This window comes from Marmota flaviventris, chromosome 6, assembly GCF_047511675.1.
Source record: "Marmota flaviventris isolate mMarFla1 chromosome 6, mMarFla1.hap1, whole genome shotgun sequence".
NCBI classification, from domain to species: Eukaryota; Metazoa; Chordata; class Mammalia; order Rodentia; family Sciuridae; genus Marmota; species Marmota flaviventris.
In genome coordinates this window covers 37,617,257-37,643,227 of record NC_092503.1, presented here as the reverse complement: position 1 = coordinate 37,643,227, position 25,971 = coordinate 37,617,257, and the positions used below count along the sequence as shown (strand labels likewise).

The 25,971-nt window shown below is 37.4% G+C and overlaps 1 protein-coding gene across 1 annotated transcript in view; it reads left to right on the top strand.

Annotated features, from left to right (window-relative positions):
* Trmt11 (tRNA methyltransferase 11 homolog) overlaps nt 1-23,448 on the top strand; it is a 131,238-nt gene extending 107,790 nt beyond the window's left edge. The window contains exon 13 of the mRNA XM_071613050.1: nt 23,220-23,448. Within this exon, the coding sequence (XP_071469151.1) occupies nt 23,220-23,333 (114 nt within the window). The 3' untranslated portion in view covers nt 23,334-23,448. The remainder of the gene's footprint in view (nt 1-23,219) is intronic.
* The last annotated feature ends 2,523 nt before the right edge of the window (nt 23,449-25,971 follow it).

Genomic DNA, 25,971 nt, shown 5'->3' with positions numbered 1-25,971 from the left:
ATTGTCCATGTTCTTTAGTGTGGAGTTAATGCCACTCTTTCTTGCTCTCACTTGTACTTCTCTACATTAATCATACCACCTGCTCAGCAAAACTCTCTGGTTAGTGGTCTTGTTCAAATTGGATGGAAGTTTTATGTGTTACTCAAAATTTGGCCACATACCTATGAATCGATGTGAGAACTATTGGGTTACAGGTAAGTAACTTACTGTATTTTGCTAATTCTGACATATGTTGACTTATTTCAGATGATTCTGATCAAGTTTGTGGATGGCAAGTTGGATCCCTGATGATAAAAATAGCAATTGGAATTTATTGAAGTCAATGGTGCTGGGCCTCATGTGCAGTATCTTGTTTAATCCTATGTGAATTCTATGAGGATAGTTCCATTTATTTATTTTTTTTTATTTTGCATTTGAGAAAACAGGAACTTTGATTAAGTAATAATTTAGCAGATATATTTAAGAGTGTTCAAAAATCATATTCTTTCTTGGCTTCTGAGACATGATAAGGATACATGAAGATAATTTTTTTCACTGAATACATTTTAAGAAGGAAAAGGAAAATAAAATAAGAAATGTGAAGGTCTCCCCACATTTTTGAAAAACTGAGTATAAAATCTGGAGGGGAAGATTAGACCTTGGTTAAAAAAAAGTTGATACTATTAAATTTCTATTTTGACATTTTGTGTATGTGTAAATATGAAGCAACCCCAAATATTACATTATTTTCTATTTTTTTTAATATTTCACATAATCTATTTTCTATTTTTTTAATGAAAAGTTATTAGAATAGTTTTTGTGACCAATTTGAATATATGTATTGTTTTAGGGTTAGGTAAAATAGGTAAATAGTACCTGTTATTTGTGGCATATTTACTACTTATATACATGTTCAAAATAATATTTTATATAAAATATAAAATTATGTATTTACTTAAAATATTTCTTTTTTATACCCTTACATTACTTGAGGTGTCTTCAATATTGACATTTCTATCATCAGAAGAATGTTTTCAATCACAAAAGTTTTCTTTATCTTCATTTCTTTGAGTTATAATATTGCTTAATTATATGAGATGCTGACACAGGAGATTTTTATTTATAATTTCTGTGTTATAATCATTTTCTATAAAGTTGTTCTCAAAAGACCTGCCTACAATGCTAAATCTGTATTAAGTTTCTTTGCCACCTAATTTTTAAAAATCAGTTATTTCAGATGACTGATGTAATGCAGTCATTACTCCTTTGTTCAAGCTGGAATAATCAAGAAAATGCCCTGCAGTATGAGACATTTCATAAAGACTTCAAGATATGGTGAGCCTCTTAATTTGGAAGTTTTTTTTTGGCGGGGGAGGGGCAGGGGGGAACAAAAGCTAGGCTAATATTTCTGAATATATGATAGTTCTAGAATTTTCATTTCTAAACCATGCCCATAGTAACTGAATGTAAATGTAAATGAAGTGGAGCCCTTCTGTCAGGTCCCAAGGATCGTATAATATCCATGTGATCCAACCTTTTATTTTAAGCTCTTTGCTTACAGTGATGATACCAAGATCCCAGATAAGAGGACAGCAAAAGTTCTTGGGTTAGAGCAGTGAATATAAGGGCACATTGAATCAAACCTGGGTGTAAAACACATATTAAGCAAGAGGCACAGATGTTGTCCTTTCTTATTTATTTATTTTCTTGGTACCTGGGATTGAATCCAGGGATGCTTTATCACTGAGCTACATGTCCAACCCTTTTATGTTTTTTTTTTTTAATTTTGAGACAGGTTCTCACAAAGTCGCTTAAGGCCTCACTAAGTTCCTGAGGCTGGCCTTGAATTTGTGACCCTCCGGCCTCAGCCTCATGAGTTGCTGGGATTACAGGTGTGCACCACCGGACCCTGCAAAAGTTGTCCTTTCTAATTCTGCTTGGGAACCACCACAAGGACAGACATTGCTCTTCATGTCCGTCCACTATATACCCTCTGTATTATGTTTCCTTGTTGGCATTTGCGGCCCAAAGCAAAACTGCAAGAGGAGGTAGAATAACTTATGCTTCTGTGGTCAACAGGAAGCCTGAGCTCTACTCATAAGAGTGATCCCCACTTGGGCATGATTCTGGAGGCATGTGAAGGTCAAATGGGCTCCCTTCTTTGGTCAAGGTCTTGATGTTCACATTTGACAAATGCTTTGAGGGACTGAATAAGTGCTTGGCACTTTGTTGGTGTTGGGGAGTTTGGTGGGGGGTATGGCTTAACACAAAGAAAAACAAAGATGTCTTCCCAGTGTTCAAGGAGCTCATGGTCTAGAAGCCATGAGAGGAGCTTCCCAGTCTTGCTCTCCAGGAAGCTGGTGGGGAGGATAATTAGGCTTAAGGCGGAGTCCCTTCTATGAGGTGAGACAGACCAGGTAGGTACTTTGGGAAGGTGGTGAGCTGAAGGTGGTACAGGGATAGCTCCAGAATCAAGGAAAGAAGTGCAACAAACCATTGTTGTTATTATTTTCAGTGCCATTGATTGAAAAGGAAGAAAGGCAGAGTACTGAAGTGGTCTTTGGGAGACAGGTGGAGAGAGAAGTGCACCATCCTGGGTATGGAGCCTATGGGGCAGTTGGGACTGGAAAGGAGACTGGCTGAGTGTGTGCCTGGGAGGACTGGGCAGCCTGGGTGGAGTGTGGTGCCAAGGGAGTGTGCTGCTAGCAGAGATCATGCAATGGCATCCTTTGTATGCTTTTAACTAAAAATTAGGCAACTCTCTTCTTTGGTTTATTTAAGCCTCCCAGGGTTCTTGGATGATGCAGGGAAGGAACAACAAAAAATGAAGCCAGTAGTAGATTGTCCAGTTGGTTTTAGTTATACTTTTTTTTGTGTGTGTGTGTGTATTATATTTGATAAAAAAATCAAAGATCATATTTGTACTTATTTGTATCCCAAGTAGTGTGAACATTTCAAACTAATTTCAATTTATATATATTAGCATTAAGACACCCTGAGATTGTGATTTGCTGGATGTGACATAGTAGTCACAATGCTGAGAGTTCGACAGCTTTATACAGTTATATCTTAGGCAGCCTTATTTTATTACTGTTATTTTTCCCTTTAAAAATATATTATTCTGCTGCTTTCTTTTTACTCATAACTCCTTATTGTCTTAGAAATCTTCTTTGTTGTGGGTGACAGAAAGTCTCTTGAATAGGCTTGAGCAAGAATATGTGCCATGTGGAATTTTCTATATGGATTTGTTGTGACATTATATATCCTGATGACAGAAATGGGGCTAAACCTTAGGCATATTGTCCCAAACATCTGTGACCAGGCCAGACTCCTGCTAGACTATTGTGGCAGCTCCTCCACTACTGATGAGCTCTGGGAGCAAGAGGGAAACTGCTGAAGGGGCAGTTTCTAGAGGGTATGCTCTTAGGCAGACAAATAAAAAAAAATTACTACAGCTAACAGTAATGGCTTTGAAATCAATGATAATGAATATTCACTTTCAAAATGACTCAGTGAAGCTAATAATATTATTTTATATCTTATAATTACTATGGGTTACATTATCTTCTTATTAATTTTTTTTTAACCCAGGTAAACCATTGAGCCACTTCCCCAGCCATTCTTTTTTTTTTTTTTTTTTTGAGACAGGGTCTTACTAAGTTGCTTAAGGCCTCACTACATTGCTGAGGCTGGCTTTGAACTTGCAATCCTTCCTACCTTAGTCTCCTGAGTTACTGGGATTACAGGCATGTGCCACCATACCCAGCTATCTTATTATCTTATTTGAAATCACAGCTGCTAATGCAGTAAAGCAGCAAGTGTATCTGTTCCCATTTTATAGATGAAAAAAACCAATGTGCAGAGAGGTTCTGCAATTTGCCCAAGGACACACAGCTGGTAACTTATAGAGATGGAACACAAGCCCCTTTCACCACATCCTCTTCCTAAAGGCTTCGATTCTTAAAATAAATCAACTCTGTTGTTCATGTCTTTTCCATTTATTTTAAGGAAACAACATTCTGGATTAATTTTAAGTAAAAGTACCCTGAAGGCATAACTGAATTTTCAGAGTTGGACAGGTGATCATCCGATGGTGCTGTAGCATTTCTATTTCTCTTTAGGTTGGGAGAAAGGACATTCTCCATGCTCCTCTTTTCTTTCGATTTCCTGTTGGCATCACTCTTTCCCTCCATATTTTTCAACATTCAAGCCAGATGCCAGTTGTCTGTGTGAAAACACACTGCATCTCAAATATATCAAGATGCCAAGCGTATGTGCAATATTTGACCATATGTGAATATTCCAGTAAACTCCTGGGGACTTATGTTCCAGTGTCAGTGCTGAACAACAGGAAGACTGTAAATTCCATCATCTAACCAGAGGATTCACATATGCCTCATATTTATAAATACCCAATCTATGCAATGCATTCTGAACTTGACTCTTTGGTACAATGGAGGTGTTGCATGCTGTCTCCATGGAAGCAGTGATAACTTGTAAGAATATAAATTGATGTGACCTTCTCATGTTGGTGCTGTCCTTCCTGATTACAGCAATTGGTTGTTGTGGAAAAACTTGTAAACAAGGAACATTTTTCAAGAGGAATCTTGAAAGAAAAGAAGAAAAGAATGTGTACATGGTGGCCAATAGGTATACTTTAAAAAACCAAAGGTTGAGTTACACTGATTGGGCCATGGAAATTCCCCTGAAGCTGGACAGGGTGGGATTAAATTCTGGAACCATAGCAAAATATTTCCAACGAGACAGAATAGAGGCTAGCATTTTGAGCAATATCTTTATCTCTGGCTTCCCCCTACCCCAGGCTTCTGAGGTGCTGCCTAGTCATGTAAAAACTAAAAGCACAGAATGAAACCACTTCAAGAGGATTTATTTTATGCCAAGCTTTGTTTTGGACCTGGTAAAAGTTAAGAAGATGAGATAAACAAGGCCTTTATCTTCAAAGGCATTTATGGTTTAATACAGGGACTCTCCATCAACACAGAAATGCCAACAAAGCAAGGCAGGAAGGAGTTGGAGGCAACATTTCCTTGCAATGCCAGGGTATTGGGACAGACGGAGACTCCTAGCATGACTCTGCGCTAGCTAAGGCCTGTGGAAAGTGAGTTCCCTGAATGAACTGCCCTTCCTTCTAAAAAGCATTAGAAGTCCTACTGGTAATAATAACAGCAATCATTTATCAACTTCTTACATGTGCTAAACACTTTAATTCTTTTTGTCTTTTGACTTTCAAAACAACCTGATGAGGATACACTAATTTTTCCTGTTATTATAGTTGATGGAACTGAGGTTTAGAGGGAGAAATAACTTACTGAAGTCATGTACTTGTCTTGTCATGTGATTGTCAATTCCTTTTGTTCTGCAAGGATGAGAATGTTCATAGTTTTCTAACAGAGGTATACTATGCAATGCATTCTGAACTTGACTCTTTGGTACAATGGAGGTGTTGCATGCTGTCTCCATGGAAGCAGTGATAATTTGTGTTACTCTTCATCTCTGCCAAAGCAAGCCCTATTAATTCTTGTAGAATTTTGAGACACCCTGTACATGTCTCATAAACTCCTCCTGAGGTCCAAGGACCTTTTTCTACAGTGCTTTTAAAAAAACTTATGTTTGGTACATTTATTTGGCAATTGATCATAAATTGTCATATGTTGACTCTCATTTATTGTATGATATTGTTTCAATTTGTGTAATCTTTCCATTCATATCATAAACTCCTTCATGTTGGTGATGTTAAGAGATTAAAAATAATTCTTTACATTACTCATTGCAGGGTACATTATGAGCAATATTTTTGGTATTGATTAAAATTAAAGCTGTATTGATTCTTCATTGCTGCTCAACAAATTACCAAGAACATAATAGTTAAGAAAACAACATGTGTTATTGCTTCTCTGGGTCAGTAACTGGGCATGTGTCCTGACTGGTTCTCTGTAAAGTTGCAGTAGAGGCATTGGCTTGGCATGCTTCCCATCTGGAGGTGGGTTCTAAGATCACTGGCAAAATATAATAGAATGGATTTGAACCCCTATCTCTCATCCTGCACAAAACTCAACTCAAAGTAGATCAAGGACCTACATATTAGACCAGAGAGAGACCCTGAACTTACTAGAATAAGAAGTAGGCTCAATTCTCCAACATGTCAGCTTAGGAAATAAATTCCTCTACAAGACTCCTAAGGTATAAGATGTAAAGTCAAGAATCAATAAATGGGATAGAGTCAAACTGAAAATCTTCTTTACAGCAAAGGAAACAATCAAGAATGTGTACAGAGATCATACATACTGGGAGAAAATCTTCACCACCACTACCTCAGATAAGGCATTAATTTCCAGGATATACAAAGAACTCAAAAAAACTTAACACCAGAAAATTAAATAACCTGGTCAATAAATGGGCAAAAGAAATGAACAAACATTTCACAGAAGAAGAAATATGAATGGTCAAAAAATGTTCAATGTCTCTAGCCATTAGAGAAATGCAAATTAAAACTCACTGAGATTCCATCTTATTCTAGTCAGAATGGCAATTATAAAGAACATAAGTAGCAATAAACGTTGGTGAGGATGTGGGGAGTAAGATTCACTCATACATTGCTGGTTGGCCCAACCAGTATAAAAAGCAGTATGGATATTTCTCAGAAAACTTGGAATGGAACCACCTTTTGACCCAGTTATCCCACTCTTTGGTCTATACCCAAAGGACTTAAAATTAACATACTACAGTGATGCAGCCCATCCACATTTATAGCAGCTCAATTCACAATAACCCAGCTATGGAAACAACCTAAGTGTCCTTCAATAGATAAATGGATAAAGAAAATGTGGTGTATATATACAATGGAATATTAGTCTTAAAGATGAAATTATGGCATTTTCTGGTAAATGGATGGAACTGGAGAATATCATGCTGAGTGAAGGAAGCCAAATGTTCTCTTTGATTTTTGGATGCTAACCCCCCAAAAAAGGAAGGTTGGGCAGGGGAATAATAGAAATCCATTGGATTAGACAAAGGAAATGAAGGGAAGGGAGAAGAGAGGGGAATAGGAAAGACAATAGAATTAATTGGTCATAACTTTCCTAGCCTTGTATTTGTACACATGACCAGGCTAACTCACATCATGTACAACCGCAAGAGTGGGATCCTAAATGGAATAAGTTATACTCTGTGTACGTATGGACTGCTAAAATACATTCTACTGTCATGTATAACTAAAAAGAACAAATTTAAAAAAGAGTCATTTCCTTTGGTTGTGGCACTGAGGGTTCTACTTCTTCCTGGCTATCAGATGGAGGCTACTGTCAGCAGTTAGAGGTTGTCTCCTCCATCCCATTTCCATGTCACGTGGCTCTCTGATTTGCCCTTTTACAAAATTGTATATTATTTCATTCTTGAAAGTCAGTAACTGAGATGTCTCTAGAGGAAGTTTGCTAGTAAGATAGATTCTTTTTTTCTTTTTTCTTAAACTATTAAAGTCTTTAAATAACATAATCTTAAAATAAAGTAATCTTGGGCACAACGTCCCATCACCTTTACTATATTTTATTTATTCTAAGCAAGTCCCAGGCCTCCCCCAGTCTCAAGGGGGATGGGATGGCACAGGACTGTGAACAAAAAGAAATGGGGATCATGTGAGCAGCACCTTAAAATCTACCCACCATGAAAATGACAGAAGTAGGAAATGTACACATATTTGAGACTTAAATTCATCTAGCAAATCAATACTAGTACTTAAAATGAATAACCTGGTTCTGATCTTGTTTCACTTATTAAATCATCACCATCACAATTTAGATAGTCTTGGTTAAACAGCAGGTTCTGTCTTCTGGGAATGGAGCCCAGGAATCGATCCATTTAGTGGGTATGAGTTGAGGAGATAACTTGCTAGGAAGGCCACTGTCCAGAGTGATGTGTTTCACTCAGCTGGAGCTGAGATACAAGGCCATTTATCTGGTAGCTGGTGGCAGGAATCAGGATATGCCAGGATTGGGGTCAACTCAGTCTCTCAGGATGGAAATTAGCAAGGCTCAGACAACTTGTTAGGACTGTGGTCCAGAACACAAGGATAGGGCCTGATGGGATATTTAGCTGCTAGCAGGAAGCTGAGTTGAACCACAACTAAGAGGTTGAACCACAGCTACCCACATACATTTGTGGTTGAGTTTGGTTGTGACTCAGTGGGCCTGTCCTCACAGAATTAGCCTTTGCTGCTCCTGTGGACGGAGGGGAGGCTAGAGTTTTTTCTGAGGAAACCCTGTCACTGAGGAAGGTATTACAAATGATCTCATGAAATCTAGGCTCTGATTCCACTTCAATCAAATTTGTGAGAAGTCGTACATGTTTACATTTTTTCCTGAATGTTAGGCACATTCACTTAATTATTTTTAATAAGATTTCATTTTTCTTCAGCCTTTCCCATTGTTCAATCATCTTAACTTTCATTAAAACCCATTAGAACTGGATTTCTATCCAGTTCCTCTTTTCTCATGGAAATTCAGTGATGAAGATATAATCCTATCAATTCAACAAATTGGATCAGATATGCTTTTCTGCATATAGCTTATTTATTATACAACTTCATATGCCTTTTTAAATAACACATGTTTTATGGGGTCTTTCTCCTGTGACTCATTTTTGGAGCTGATCCGAGAAGGAGTTATTCACCAGACGTGGCACCATTGACCCTCATTTCGAACTACATTTTTTATTTATTTTTTAAAAGATATTTCATTCACAGAATCCCCACTGAGCTTTTTATTGTGGAAAATTAGGGCCCGTAAATCATCCTCCTCAGAAAACTATAAATTTTATACAATTGAAACATTCCATGGACCGAGCTTGGCACTTTGATGAAATCACTCCTTTGCTTCTATAATTTATGAGCTTTCCCCATTCTCCTCCCTCCTGTTCCATCATCACCTTGCCCTCCCAGCAAGAGTGGGGGTGGTATCACAACTTTAAATTGCTCACTGGGGTTTATTGAGTATAATTTGTGAGTGAGTTTATATGAACCCACAATATTGCGACTTATCCAAAATTATGAACAATAAAACTTTTCATTTTCTCCTGGCAGGCAGAAGGGATGGGTTGATCATGCAGGAGGTACCATGGTGCACTGGGGAAGAACAAAGTCTCTGGAAACCAAATGACATGGCTCAGAACACAACCCTTCCAGTCATTTCCTGTAAGACAGGCCTCAGTTTCCTCACCTGTAGACTCAGAGCATGACTGGTCTTTAAGGTTATTTTCAGCTCTTATACTTTCTGTGGCTTGTTGCTTCTTTTATACGGTAATTATAAAAACCAACATGATGTACCTTAAACACTTGATTTTGGATGTGGAAGTTAACCTTTGGTTTTTAGGGGAAAGAAGAGAATAAAGACAAAGTAGTGAAGAATAAAGGACTCTTGATTCTTGTCTGTCAGATTTGCACTGGATTTTGAAGTCCTTGAAACCAGAAGCTCTGTATTTGGAAATTCTGCCTCCCAGTACAGAACCTGACATTTGAATTTCCAATTAAAAAACATTCAGTGAATACAAGAATCCAAAGGCGCATTACTTGCATAGATTTAAGGGCCTGGAGCGTGACAGGCACACAGTAGGTACTCAATATATTTGTTGAATTACCAACAAATGGGCTGCTTGCCATCTTTGGGATCTTGGATTTTCCCTGTGTGTCCACTCCCAATCCAGGTGACGTCTCAGTCTATATATTTTTATATCATCATTTTCCCCAGTTAGAACTCCAGATGGGTCTTCTAAGAAATTTCTGACTTTTTGGTGTCACTAGTACTCACAGTCTTGGCAAGAGTTTTGCTGCTGGAGAAATAGGCTAGAATTAGAAGACAGAAGTGGTATGGCAAAGAGGCTGAGCTTGAGCTCTGGAGTAAGACTTAAGATTAAATGTGGAATCTTCCACTAAAAGACACTTTGGCCTCAGGCAGATCATTTCCTCTGAGTCCTACTCTTCTCTGTAGAATGGGGCCCCAGGGTCAGTAAGTGAGGATTAAAGTAATCATCCATGGTCAAGTGCTTACCCCCATGCTGGCATCCAGCAAGTATTCAATAAGTACTAGGTATGACTTGAGAGTTTCATTGTCAGTAGCAGCGTTGATGTATACAGCTGTAATTGCTACAGTTTTATTTATTTTTTTGTACAAAATTCAGATTCTGTTGTAGCAATATGACAATTATTCTAGGTAAATTTGTTGTAGTTTAAACTTAGTCCTTTAACTTTTCAGTGTCTATTTGAGATCCTTGTGTTTAAAAAAGAGTTATCAGTGATACTTATTAAAAGAATCTCATGATTTTTAAACAGAGAGCGTTGCTCAGATTTCTACTTACTTCTAAGTGTAGTTTTTGAGATTCCTGGGTTTTAAGAAAGAATGTGAATGTAGTGCTGTGTAAAACATGTCTGGTATCCATCTTTTTCCACACAAGATGGAAAATTTCCTTTCTGAGAGTTGTCAGTTATGACTTTGCCTACATGCAATTATAATATAACACTACTGTTTTAAGAAAAATATTGCTAGGGCCAGAATGCAAAACAGTCTGAAATACTTGAAAAGCAAGATGAAGCCAATTTTTTTTCTCTGATTTGCTTTGACAAGGTATGAACTGGAATATGTGTCTTGGGACTATTTACCTTCTAAATATTAAAAATGTAAATAAGCGATGGGGTTTAGCGTGACAGAATACTGAAGTGATGGCCACCCAGCCTTTGTGAGTAAAATATAGCTCACTTAATGACATTTTGGTTCTAAATCACTGAACTGCAGGCGAGTTTGTGGCTGACAGGGCTGCACAAAAATATTCCTTCAGGACTGTTTAAAAAGGCTGAATAAGCAGAGAATCCTGCGTGACAGTGCTCAGCGTATCAAAAGAGTGGTTCAGGTACACATGTTATTACCCATGGCTCCAGGCCCAATAACCTTTTCCTCTTATGGATAGATTCCCTGGACACAAAACAAATCTCTTTCCAAGTTAGAGAACTTTATCAGATTTATCTCTCTTTGTCAGAGCAGCATGCAGGAAACAAATGAAGTCTACAGCATGATTCAAATTGGAAGGAGAACAATTTACAGTGCTCACTGGCTTCTCGTAAACCTTATTAATGTTTGGCATGGGGTGCCAAGGAGTCGTAAAGAATCGTCCTGCTGAACATTTATATCTGCTCAGTCTCTTATTATATGTCCTCAACACAACTTAAATAAGGGCAGCCAGAGCATCTCGTGAGCAGGAAATGAGAAAGTTACACGTGTTTTTGTCTCACAATCAAATATTCTTCCCTATCTTTTTGAAGTCTCCCACTGGGAGACAAAGTACTTTTTTGGGTTTCATTTTTCCTTAAGCTGTTGCCTGTAATTTCCACTTTGTTTTAGATTTGTCACAGCCCTAAAATGGAATTAAGTTGCTTATGTGTGCTCATGTCTTCTGTTACTTTGGATTTGGGGCATTTCTCAATTCAGTCATGGATACACAGTTGCTGGAATTCACATTCCCTTTTGGAGTCTAGCCCATTGTGCCCTGCTGATGTGAAGTCATTGTGGGTAGTGCTGACTTATTTGATTGATTTCCTTATTCCTCTGCAGTTCTCAACATATTTGACCTAATAATGCAGAATAGGTATCATCTGTAGAATACTTAACTTTGTGCCAGGTGCATATATGTTTCATTATATCCTCATAACAACCTCGTGAGCTAAGTACGATCATCAAATTCATGTTAGAGATGAAACTGGAGCACTGATGTTAAATTAAATGCCCTACCTGGAAATTGCCTCTTGACAACCTGCACTACCATCTCTTTCTAGAATTTTACTTTAGAGTTTGTTGTGATGTCCTGTAAAAGACGAATATATCAGGGGAGGAAACTGGGAGGAAGAAGGCTTAATATAGAAAGATGTACTGCATGGGCTTCTACCACCAGTTAAGCTAAAGAAATATTACATTTGGGTGTCATGCTCAGGGACAACATTGTGGGTGGGTGGCCTGTTCAGCCATTCTAACTAGCATAGGACAATTTTCTACTATTGAAGGTTAAAATTTCTTTTGTAATATTTCATTTTGACATAATTCTAGACTGTCTCTCAAGAGAGACCAATATTCCTTTTCCCAGAATTCCCTAATCTTTACCATTTTAGCACATTTAAAAAAATCATTTTGTCTCTATATAACTACTTGCTATTATTTCACAGACCATTTGGAAATAAGTTGTAGAACACATTATTCTTTTGCCCTTAAACAACTTTGGTGTGTATATTCTAATAAGTAAATTCTCTTATATAAGCACATTATAAATATTATAATCAGAAAATTGACATTTATTCAATGCTAATATCTGGTCTACAGACTTTATTCCATCAATTGTCCAAATATAAATATTTTGGAAGGGGATGTTGAGGGATCAATTTAGAGTCACATATTACATTCAGTTGTCATGTCTCTTTCGTTTATTTTGGTCTGGAACAGTTTTTCTTTGTCCTTTTTCATTTTGACAACTTTGAAAAGAGTATATAGTTCAGTTATGTAGCAGCCTGTCTCTCAATTTCAGTTTGTCTGGTATTTCCTTGTGGTTGGATTGAGGTCATATACTTTGTGCAGGAATATCACAGAGGCAATGTTGTGTTCTTCTCAGTGCCTCATATCAGGAGGCACCTGATGCTTATTCATCCTATTTCTGTGAATGTTAGCCGATTTCTACATTGGAAACACAATTTTCAATGGAGTAAAATTAAAATTTGAGTTAGATGTCAGTTTCCTGGGACTTTGGCTCAAATCAGACCCATCACCCAAGCAGCTTTGGGAATTCTGATAAAGCTAGCTTCCTGATTGTCTCAGGACCAGGCTGCAGAAAGAAATGAGTCAAGTGAGATATCCCTTGGCATTTATACACAATGGAGTATTACTCTGCACTAAAAAATGACAAAATCATGGAATTTGCAGGGAAATGGATGGCATTAGAGCAGATTATGCTAAGTGAAGCTAGCCAATCCCTAAAAAACAAATGCCAAATGTCTTCTTTGATATAATGAGAGCAACTAAGAACAGAGCAGGGAGGAAGAGCAGGAGGAAAAGATTAACATTAAACAGAGACATGAGGTGGGAGGGAAAGGGAGAGAAAAGGGAAATTGCATGGGAATGGAAGGAGGCCCTCATTGTTACACAAAATTACATATAAGAGGTTGTGAGGGGAATGGGACAAAAACAAGGAGAGAAATGAATTACAGTAGATGGGGTAGAGAGAGAAGATGGGAGGGGAGGGGAGGGGGATAGTAGAGGATAGGAAAGGTAGCAGAATACAACAGTTACTAATATGGCATTATGTAAAAATGTGGATGTGTAACTGATGTGATTCTGCAATCTGTATTTGGAGTAAAAATGGGAGTTCATAACCCACTTGAATCTAATGTATGAAATATGATATGTCAAGAGCTTTGTAATGTTTTGAACAACCAATAAAAAAAAAGAGATATCCCTTGGGGAGCAGTAAGTAGGTACCATCTCTATCACCATAATCTCCAACTTGTGATTTTTGCCCACGAAGTATCTTGATATTTGTTGAACTGATGAAAACAATTAGAATATCAAAATATTTACATGTCAACAAGTATTTCTAGAGCAATTGTTTTTGGAGTGGAAGTGGAGGGTGCAGTCAAATTAGGTTTGTTCTATCTTTGGACAAGGAGGTGGGAGCCTCATGTTGAGGAAGAAGTGGGAGAAGCTGGCATTTAAAACTGCACCCTATGGGAGCTGAGTTTCACAGAACATTGTCTCCTACAAGTAAGGCAGTACTTGATCAAAACAGGTAGGTTCTTACATTAAATGAGGCAAATATCCAGACAGCAGGGTATTGGGTTCTCCAGCAGCTCAGCACGCTATCTCCCCCCACTGTGTGTGTGTGTGTGTGTGTGTGTGTGTGTTTGTGTGTACTGGCGTAGGGGGAGTTGAGGAAGGCTCATGAAGGACATGGGTCACTAAACAGATACAAGACTTCAGCCCAGGGGAACAAACAAAAAGACTGCAGAATCAGAGTAGGTCTGGGCTGGCACCAAGTGTGATTTCAAAGAGGCTCCTATGGATGGGGCTAGAGAACTAGCTAAACTTTTAGCCTAAAGTCTGGTCTGAGACAAGAGAATTGGAGAATTTTAGCTGGGGGAAGAGGAGGGCACAGTTTGGGACCAAGCCTGACAGTATGGCCAAGCTTATGCTATTAAAGATCTGAGACTTATAATTGGCAATTATGAAATCAGTATGAGCAGCTGGACTCAGCATATCCAAGCCTTGCTCACCTTGGATGTGAGCCACACTCATGTCATTATGACTTTTTTTAAAAATCTTATAAAATTTTCTCTTTTACAAGACCGTTCTTCAATCCTATATCTCTTTGGACACTGTTATTGGAGTTAGAAAAATGTAGCATGATTTGATCTGGGGTCCAGACCCTTTCAAAAAATATGTTAAGACTGAGAAGGATGGTCTTCTCTCCATATCTCTGAGTTGGGCTACAGTGGACAGAGAGAATCAGAATGAGCAGTGAAATATGTCATAATAAAGAAATATGTCAGAATAAAATTATTTTTAGAAAATAATTGCTTTTTAAAATCATCACCTGTTCTTACCCTCTGTAATTTTCTGTTCCCTATTAGCTTCCTATATTTTAATTCTTTTCTTTTCCCCTGATATTTCCTATTCATTTAACTATAGCAATATTCCTAGAGACCATAGCAATGAAGTGTTTTATAAACATAAAGTGGGGCATAATGGAAACACCTCCTATGGTAACGGAAACCATAGAAACGTGTGTGTGTGCACGCACATGCACATGAATGTGCATGCACACAAAGCTATTTTGGGGTCAAAGCTTTGCAGAGTTTATACAGTTGGGAAAATGAAGTGTTTTACTGGGATCACATGGTAAAAATTGGGGTCTATTGTTGTCATCATGATTTAACATTCATTGCACATCTATAGTCCCCTGCACAGACCCTGGAACTAAATGTCAACTCTGCTTCATGGATTTTTTGCTGGAAATTAGATAGCAAAGCCACAAAATGGAAAAAAAAGAGAGAGAGAATACTTCCAAAGCAGAAATAGTGAATAATGCATTCCCAGAAAAAGTAGGTAAGGAGAAAATGAGTTTGACCCAGGCAGTTAGGAATGAAGAATGTGTGAGGAGACTTACATGTCTAGCTCAGGGGTGGTTTGTAGCCATTTCCAAGAACTTTGGGAGGAACTGTGTAGGCTGCATGATCTAACACTATAATCCTCTTCTGTCACTGCTCAGGCTCCATGGGGTGGAACCTTGACCTGGAGACTCCCTGTATTGGATAAAAACAAGCTGACTTCTCTGTAGGCAAATTTTCAAATGGAAGTTTTACTCTACCACTCACATATCTAATACAATAAGTAATCAAGCCCTCAGGCTACAAGGGAAATGCTGAAGGTTCCTTTTTGCAAGGATGTAAAGATCATTCAAAATTAAAGATATGGTTTTTAAGAATATTTTTATCCTTACAATGTTCCTGAGACCATATTTTTTCCGACATCAGACACCTCCCCCCACTTTTTAATATTAAATGTCATTTAATAACAAAAGTAAACTGCATGTTATTTATGGAAACTGCAGTATATTAACTTGGCTAATTACAGGGTTATTCACTTTCCCAGCACCAGGTCATCTCCCATTTGTTTCCAACTGCTATGGCCACCATGTGTTTTAAGAGTAAGACAGAAATAATAAAGTGCAGGTTTCCAGAGTAATCACGTGTTATTTGCACAGTTCACCCAGGGAATTTACCATCTGGATTTGAAGGGCACATTATCCTAAAACAGAGTGGACTGAGTAGGGCTTTCCCATAACCTGCTTGTGTAACCACCAACTCTGTTGGGAAATTTCAAATGGAGCTATAGGGCCAGAAAAACCCAAATTCAGATGCCAGGCAGCATAATTCTTCACTTATGTGAAATCTTCCCCTTCTCTGCCTCTTAGTTTCTGTTTATAAAATAGGGTAGTGATGCCTAATTTCTAATATGATGCTGAATCTTGAATGAGATGATATGGTATGGTACTCAGCACAGGGTAAGTTGATAATGAATCCTGGTTCTTAGTTTATTTCCATTTCAACCTGCTCTAAACTCCTAAACTGAGAAGGCATGAAAGATACGTAGTGCTAGCTCTAAATTCAGAGTAAGAGACCCAAACTGGGCTATGTTCTATAAGGGTATTTGCTGTGTTATCGGAGCTACTATTTGCTCATTTTAATCCTCCCTCCCATACCTCCCTGGTTAATGAGGTGCCATCACCTGCCTATTCAAAAACTGAGCCATTTGTTAGTGACAGTATGTGTGGATTTTAGCACAGAGCTCAAATAAACTCCCAGCCCTTTACTAGTATCTGCTAGAAATGCCAGGAATGGGTTTGACCCTCTACTCTATGAAACAGTTCCTATATTTCCATCAACTGCTTGAATCTTTAGATCTATAAATTCTCTATCTCTTCTTCTTTTTTTTTATTGGTTGTTCAAAACATTACAAAGTTCATGACATATCATCTTCCATACATTTGATTCAAGTGGGTTATGAACTCCTATTTTTTACCCCAAATACAAGTTGCAGAATCACATCGGTTACACATCCACATTTTTACATAATACCATATTAATGACTGTTGTATTCTGCTACCTTTCCTATCCCCCTCCCCTTCCCTCTCATCTTCTTCTTTTTTTTAAAGAGAGAGAGAGAGAGAGAGAGAGAGAGAGAATTTTTTAATATTTATTTTTAGTTTTCGGCAGAGACACAACATCTTTGTATGTGGTGCTGAGGATTGAACCCGGGCCGCATGCATGCCAGGCGAGCACACTACCGCTTGAGCCACATCCTCAGCCCTCTCTTCTTTTTTTGAAAGGGGTTTCTACTTGAATTCTCTTTCAACTCTGACAGCCAGTTAGTTCCATTCTGACACAGTGGAGATATGACGCTTCCCTCAATAGACACAACCTGGTTATGTGCCATCCAGCAATACCTCCAGGATGTTTCAGCTGTGGGGTCAGTGACAGGTAGCCAGGCCTTGCCATTTGGAAGACCAGTTGTTGTAGTGATGGCAAACCCTGGCTATATAATTTGTTGTTTGAAATCATGAATCTTCTTAATTTTCCTGTGCTTCTGGCAACTCTGTCTAGACCCTGTTTCTTGGCATTCTCTCATCTTTCATTTATGCCACAATTCCCCAAAGATCTTTGGCTGCCTACTTTCTTCTATGCAATGATCTATCTTTCAGTCACTAACTTTGAATGGGATTTTTCATAAGCCAGAGTTTTAATATCCTTCCTACTTGTAAGGAAAAAAAAGTAAGCTCCCCCACCAAATGTGTGTGGTGTGTGTGTGTGTGTGTGTGTGTGTGTGTGTGTGTGGTGTATTTATATAGTGTTTTTTTTTTTTGTGTGTGTGGTGGGGATTGAACTCAGGGCTGCTCTACCATTGAGCTACATACCCAACAATTATTATTATTCAAAAATTTGAGAAAGGATCACTAATTGGCCAAGGATGACTTCAAACTGAGATTCTATTGCTTCTATTAATGGCAACAGATGGGCAGATGTTTGCCCATTTCCTTAAATCAGTTTCTCATTATGTTTTTTGATTTGATGTTTGGTGTAGCTCAGAGAACCTATTACTGAGGTAAGTTGTATGTCAACCAAATCAATTTGGTACACCGTGGTTGAATCTGATGGGGTCAGGTCTGAGGTGTCATTGGAGACAAAGAGATGAAACACTTACCCTGTCCTCTGATTGCCTGACATCCAGTAGGGAAGTAGGTAGTTAAGTAAACGACAATGATACAATGTGCTAAGTACCATAACTAAAGAATAAACAGTGATTTGGTGGGGGGTGTGATTTTGCCACCATATTGATCTGAAGCAAACTGTAGTATTTTGATTTTTAAAGTAACTGAGTTTCTGATTTATTAATAAGGCCCTCTTGAATAAAAATGGTGAATGAGGGCATCCTTGTCTTGTTCCAGCTCTTAGAGGGAATGCTTTCAATTTTTCTGTATTTAGAATGATGTTAGCCTTGGGCTTAGCATAGACAGCTTTTACAATGTTAAGGTATGTTCCTATTATGCCTAGTTTTTCTAGTGTTTTGAACACAAAGAGGTGCTGTATTTTGTCAAATGCTTTTTCTGCATCTATTGAGATGAGCATACGATTCTTGCCTTTAAGTCTATTGATGTGATGAATGACATTTATTGATTTTTATATGTTGAGACAACCTTGCATCCCTGGGATGAACCCCACTTGATCATGGTGCACTATTTTTTTTAACATGTGTTTGTATGCAATTTTCCAGAATTATTAAGAATTTTTACATCATCAGGGATTGTGGTCTGAAGTTTCCTTGATGTGTCTTTGTTTGGTTTTGGTATCAGGGTGATACTAGCTTCATAGAATGAGTTTGAAAGGGTTCCCTCCTTCTCTATTTTATAGTATAATTTGAGACGTATTGGTGCTAATTCTTCTTTGAAGGGCTTGTAGAACTCAGCTGAGAATTTGTCTGGTCCTGGGTTTTTCTTGGTAGGCTTTTGATGGCATCTTCTATTTCATTGCTTGAAATTGATCTGTTTAAATTGTGCATGTCCTCCTGATTCAGTTTGGATAGGTCATATGTCTCTAGAAATTTGTTGATGTCTTCAAGATTTTCTATTTTAAACTCTAGCCAGAGCAATTAGGCAGAAGAAAGAAATTAAAGAGATACAAATAGGAAAAAAAAACCCCTCAAACTATCACTATTTGCCAATGACATGATTCTATATTTAGGAGATCCAAAAAATTCCACCAGAGAACTTCTAGAACCAATAAATAAATTCAGCAAAGTAGCAGGATATAAAATTAACACCCATAAATCAAATACATTTCTATACATCAATGATGAATCCACCGAAAGAGAAATTAGGAAAACTCTCTCTTTCACAGTAGCCTCAAAAGATATTTGAGGCTAACAAAAAAAAGATGAAAGACCTCTACAATGAAAACTACAGAACACAAAAGAAAAAAATTGAAGAAGACCTTAGGAGATGGAAAGTTCCCCCCTACTTTTGCATGGAGAAATCTAGATCTGAATTCTGTGATTCCAAAACATCCAAGTTCAAGTTAGCAGATGCATGACAGACTAATAGATTCTACAGTTAAACTAGAGTTCATTATCTATTCCTTCCATCTATCTACTGAATGGATAAAATTCACACTTACTGAACACTGACTATGTGTCAGCTAATCTGTTACTAGGCACCTGGGTACAGTGATAATCTTTACAGATGTAGCTCTGCCTCTGTGAAATCTAGAGTATAACTACCAAAAGCAATTTTTATTTTATTCATTTTTGAGTGTTCATGAGGGAAAGTTAAATTTACACACATTTCCTTCATTCTTGTATTGTCTTGATATTTCACTATTAATAACATTTAGGAGTTATTTTGTGCTAAAAAATTGTTGTTACATTCTGGGAATACTTGCATATACAATAATGTAATGGAAAATGATACCTTGCTAAGATGCAGTACCTATGAACAAATGTAACTTAAGACATTCAACTATAGCCTAGGATTCTAATTTGCACACCAATTGTATGGGTAGTCTTTTGGAGGATACTTAAAAATAACAGGAACTATAAAAATTAAAGCTGTGCACATATGGGTGCTATGCGTGTATCAATTGTCAGGATTCTACATTTGGTTTTGGTATTTTTGGTAAAGACATGGGATATAACTGTTAGCATATTTAGGGAAAATTTAGTAGACCCTGGATTCTCTACTATGAATTTTACATCTCTTGGTCTCTGATGAGATCTTCACTTCTTGCATCAGATACTATTAACTCTAGAAAAAAAAAATTAGTCTTTTACTCTGTGAGGTTGGCAGAGCACAGATGCAAGTCTCTTTTCCTAGTCTTAAGAATCTCATAGGCCTTTTTTTTATGTCTGTATAGGATTGGTCTCTCTGGGGATCAATATTCTCTGTGCATTGAATGAGATGTTTTATATCTTCTTTGACAGGGAGAGTCACCTCCTGGGTGTCATCTCAAAATGGACTCGGTATTATATGAGAGCAGTAGACAGCAGTCACCCTTAATCTCTTACTTTGGACAGGTAGGGCATACCTACTTGTAAAATTGCCTGGTTTGCTCTCATATTGATGATATTATTCAGTGTGTGCACTTGTGTGGTCTAGATCTCCAATGAAACCTTTCATTCTAACCCATTAGATGATTCAGTAGGACCATATCTCTATTCACTAACCTAAAATGAATACAGATGACTAATTGTGACCCTGCCATCTAATTGGGAAAACAAAACAACACTAACAAAAAGGGCAATGAAACCTTTCAAAATATGTCACCAGAAGGCAGCAAATAGTAGAAAAATCACTGCAATGGCTTCAGGAACTATGGGTAGGAATCAAAGCACTACTACTTATTCTATGACCATGATCATGTCACTTAACCTCTCTGAGCCTTAGTTTCCTCTTTTATAATGCAAAAATGTAAGTTGTCATATGTATTTTGTCCACCTTGCAGATGGCAGAGTCAAAAAATATCACCCCCCCCCCCCTCAGCCCTGCGACTCTTCTGTTCAAGTTGACTTTCTGGAAAAGTACTTGGTTCTCAGAGGATTTGATTATTGAGTTATCTTAATATTCTGCTGCTGTCAGGGGATTTACCATAAATGTTTCCTGAGAGTCTCTCTCTTGAAGAGATTCAGGCCCCAGTTAAGTTCACCCCAATTAAAAATAGAACCCTGAGATGCAGCAGCTGCAGTACCTCTTAAACCTCTTCAAATAACATTGAGCGACTAAGTGCCTGCTACTGTGGAGATAGTGCCCACAAAACCAGCAGCAGCCCTCTCAGAAGATGATAACATTGTAAGTGGCTGTCAGTCCTTAGTCATGTCTAGTCATTGAGTGGACGTCACCTTATCTTCTAAGAGTTCCGGGGGGAAACAAATCACATCTTCTCTCTCTCTCTGTCTCTCTCTGTCTCTCTCTGTCTCTCTCTCTCTCTCTCTCTCTCTCTCTTTTAATCTCCCTTCTCACAACAACAAAACCCTCCAAAACAATTTCAAACAAACACACATGCACAAACCTTATATAGTTCTATTATCTGAATGGGGTAGATGATTGTATTTTTCTAATGTTTCTGTGGGACATGTTTGGGTTAAAGGGTTAATGTTTAAAAGTGAAGATTGGTTTTTAGGGAGATGGAAGAATTTATTTTTTCCTATTTCTTGAACAAATGACTTGCTTTTAAATATATAACTCAAGAATTGGATTCAACTATACTGGGCTTTTTCTGACTTGGTTTTTTATTTTCTTTTTATTCTTTAAGGAGAGTTTGAAAACAAACTTACCTTATTCCTTCCATAGTAGAAATTTTGGCTATTATAAATTACCAAAAGACAACTTACAGAGGCTACTTTGTTTATAAGGCAAAGCACAGAGGGAGATCTATTTATCATATTTTAATAGCTATTCACTGTGGAAACATTTTCCCCTTTCTTAAAGCTAAATTGCATGTATTACTATTCATTAATAAACAGTATGACAACTATTTAAGCTGCCAAGTCTCTTATAGACATTTCCTTAGGTAGGTAAGATTTTCATACATTTTCCCAAATGGCCAAGTTGACAAGCATGGATTTGTATTTTATTTTCAGAGTTCTGGATCCAAATCCCTGGGTCAAAATATGTGCCATTCACTTCCTCGATTTAGTTGTTTGATCTCTCTGAAGGCTGGCCCCAGAGAGTCCTTTCTGATGAGACTTTCAGCACAGCCATTTGTCACTAGATAACTCTGTGAACACTTGCCATTTGCACAGTGAACACTTGCCCTTTGTGAAAGAACAGATCCAATTTTCCTTAAAAGCTCTTGGGTGTCCATGATTCTAGAAACCTTGAACCTTTTGTCCGATTACTTTTTCTGCTGGGCTCCACATTATGGAGTGTGTTGCTCCTATGAATTAAATATGCTTTCTCTCTCCAGCCATTGTCTTTAAAACATAGCTATTGCCTTGGAAAAGGTCCTAACATCTTAATGTGCTTCACTTTAAATATTCTCCTTTCACAAAAGAAATAGAAGTGGATAAGAAAACTTTATGGCTGGCAAGGAAAGGTATTGAAAGAAGAGGAATGATGCATAAAATGGAAGGTTAAAGTGGCAATAGGACAGTGTGAGCCAACCTGGCTTTCTATTAGATGTCCTGAATTTCTGAGAGATGATTCCATATACCTGTGTACTATGTTAGCTTTTCAAATGCTCACATTAACATTCAGCTGAGTATATATTGAGAATATCTTTTTGGAAAAACCAAGTTGGAAATATTTATCAGGGGGATAAAGAACATTCATAAACTTAGAACTAATAATTTCAATTTTAGGACTTTGTCCTAAAAAAATAATCAACAATGAGGAAATTCAACCCAAAGATGTTCTTTGGGACATTATTTATAATAGCAAAAATATTGGAACAAGTTAAATGTTTATTAATTGGGGAATGAATGCTGGAAGTAAATTTATGTTATAAAAGTGACTAAAATAGTACATACAATATAATATTCTGGGCATTCAGAATACATATGTGCAGATAAAAGTAAAGAATTTTAATAATAGTTATCTATGGATGGTGGTTACTTCTCTTTATTCCTTTTTGTATTTTCTGAATTCTCCAGGACGGCCATTTATTATTTTTAGATACAGAAAGTACATTATTAAAAATTCATCCAAGAGCAAATGTTTGTGTCAAGGTTATAAACCTAAAATATGGGTGTCCTCTAAGGAGGTTGACTATAGCTGTGTAACAATTCCTGGTGGATAATTAAAGATCTGTCAGACTTTCCCTTATGTATGGGTCCTTTATGTTCACGGGCTGTAATTCTATACAAAATGTCCACATAGTATGAAATTTGGCACTTGATGGTTGATTTGGACAGTATCATAGCTTGCTGGAGCCAAATTTGAGATAAAAACAATTTGGATGGAGGTTTGTATTAAGAGAGATTTCTAAGTCTCCCCCACTGGAACTGGACAAGGGGAGGAACATGCAAGAAGCAAAAGAAATCTGTGAAATAAGTTTTGCTTAGGGAAAAGGTATATTTAACAGTTTTATCCATTCACTGGATGTGAACCTGAGTCATTAAATTTTTCCTGTGTTTGGTTTACTTCCTGTGTTTCAGATGTTTCTGACATGTGAAGAATGGCCTCCCTGCCTGGCAGCCATTTTGGTGATATTTTCTCCACCTGGAATGCATCTCACCCCTCTCCTCCCAGGTTCTTTTGGCCCATTTTAGTAACTGTTCTTCTTTGGAGCTTCCACTGATGACCCAAAAGAAAGTGATTTCCTCGCCTTTGAACTTCCTGGCTTACTTTGGATGTTTTTATATTATCTCTGTATTAGATTGTCAATTTTGTATGAATAGGGGTGCTTTGTATTTCCTACCTTTTGTATCATATGAATTTTCCATCTTAGCTGAATGGGGTTCATTTAGTTAATAAATCAGATATAAGTTTGGTTGGTCCAGAGTCTAACTTCCTCACTTCATACAATTTCAATCAGATGCCTGTTTATCAGCTTTCAAAAATCATTACAAGGAAGGGTAAAAATGAGGGTTTTTTTTGGCAGCATTAAGTAATTTATTAGCAGTCTTTACATTAGTCACCAACCTTAACAATTAATTTTTAAAAACTTCTCTGAAATATCTTTCTTGAGTAAATTATTTACATACAGAAAACAGGGAGCACAATACTACCAACTTAATAAAACCAGGGCCCTCTCCTATGGTGTATTTAACTTCAGTAGTATAGAAGAACAACCTGGGCTTTAGCATTAGAAAGAACTGGGATTGAACCTTAGCCCATTGTCTGGCATACAGATGACGGTCTCTATGCTCATGAAGGCAGAGGATCCATCATGTCCAGGACTATCTGTATTTTCTGGAAAGTCAAGACTAAATCCTTTAGACTCTGCAGGCAAGTTAATTTCTGGATCTACCACTCTGAAATCATTGATCTATGTCTATAATATATTTGCTCCCTACCAACATACCTTTGAAAATTTGAGGGAATACTGAGCAGAAATATTGAACAAATTTTTGCAGTCAAATTCTTTTTGGCTATAAATATTTATCTATCAGTCTTATGTATAATCAAAGTATCACTTACTAATTAAGCAAGAGAATTCCTAAAACTGACTGCTTGGGTTATAGATCCTGGTGCCATACTTAGCTCTCTCTTTTTGAGTTTGCTTGTATGTGATGTGGAATTACAAAAATCACAGCTTGCCTTGTAGAATTGTTTTCAGGACAAAATGAGCTGATGCCTACCAACTGAGATTGGCATATAGTAAGCAGTCAACAAAAGCTAACAATATTCCAAATAAGTTGATTTAAAAGCTGGAGTTCTTGAAAAATTATGCTGAGCCAAGATATTCAATAACCAAATGAAAACTCCCATTGTAGAGCCAGCGCCATCTTTTGGGGGGATGAAGGGAGTGTATGAACTGGAGGCTTGTGCTTCACAGTCATTCGGATTTGTTAACAGTATTAGTTAAGGAACACAGGGTGCTGAAAAAGTTGCCAGACGCCACCTGAGATAAGGAGCGTTGTGTGAGCACAGGCAGACTTGAACACTCTTAGAAATAGACAAAGGAAGTGATGGCTGAGCCTGATTAGCTTTATTTGTCTTGTCCTTCAAAGTCTTTCAACCTTGGCATCCCTGGATAGGTTTTTTTCACATGCTGCTGATCATACAAAAATACACAAGAACTTCCTGATAGAAGAGTATTTTGTGTTGTAATTCCTACCTCTATTTACAACATGAGTATTTAGTACTATAGAAATGAAGTGGCAGGCTTAAATAGATAAATAAAGAACCAGATTTTCTGCTGTTAAGAAATATGGAAGATGGATAATTTGCTCTGCTTATCTGATCTAGATTCTATGGCTAAGTCATTTTGGTATTTCAAAGATTTTCTTCTTATAGTTAGCCCTTTGTTTTCATATATTGGATCTCTTCTGCTGAACTACTAGTTTTTATTGTTGATCTTGCTATTCTTTTTATTCTATTTTTTGTCTACCTTTGAGTTTATTTTATTTTATTTAAAATATCCTCTTCAACAAATTGTGCTGGGAAAACTGGAAATCCATATGTATCTAAATGAAATTAGACCCCTCTCACCCTGCAGAAAACTCAACTCAAAGTGGATCAAGGTCTTAGGCATTAGACCAGCGATCCTGCACCTAATAGATAGAAAAAAATGTAAGCTCAACTCTTCATCATGTCGGCTTAGGAACTGATTTCCTTAGCAAGACTCCTAAAGCACAAGAAGTAAAATGAAGAATCAATAAATGGGATAGTATCAAATTAAAAGGCTTCTTCACAGCAAAGGAAACAATCAAGAACATGAAGAGAGAGCCTATAGAATGGGAGAAATTCTTTACTACATGCACCTCATATAGAGCATTAATAGCCAGGATATATAAAGAACTCAAAAAATGTAACACCAAAAGAAGAAGAAGAAGAAGAAGAAGAAGAAGAAGAAGAAGAAGAAGAGGAGGAGGAGGAGGAGGAGGAGGAGGAGGAGGAGGAGGAGGAGGAGGAGGAGGAGGAGGAGGAGAAAAACAAAAATAAATAATCAATAAATGGTTAAAGGAACTGAACAGGCACTTCACAGAAGAAGAAATATGAATGTTCAACAAATGTATAAAAAAATTTTCAACATCTCTAGTAATTAAAGAAATGCAAATTAAAACTACCCTCAGAGTCCATCTCACTCCAGTCAGAATGGCAATTATCAAAAAATACAAGTAACAATAAATGTTGGCAAGGATGTGGGGGGAAAAGGTACACTCACTCATATGTTGCTGGTGAGAGTGAAAATTGGTACAACCACTCTGGAAAACAGTATGGAGATTCCTCAGAAAACGTGGA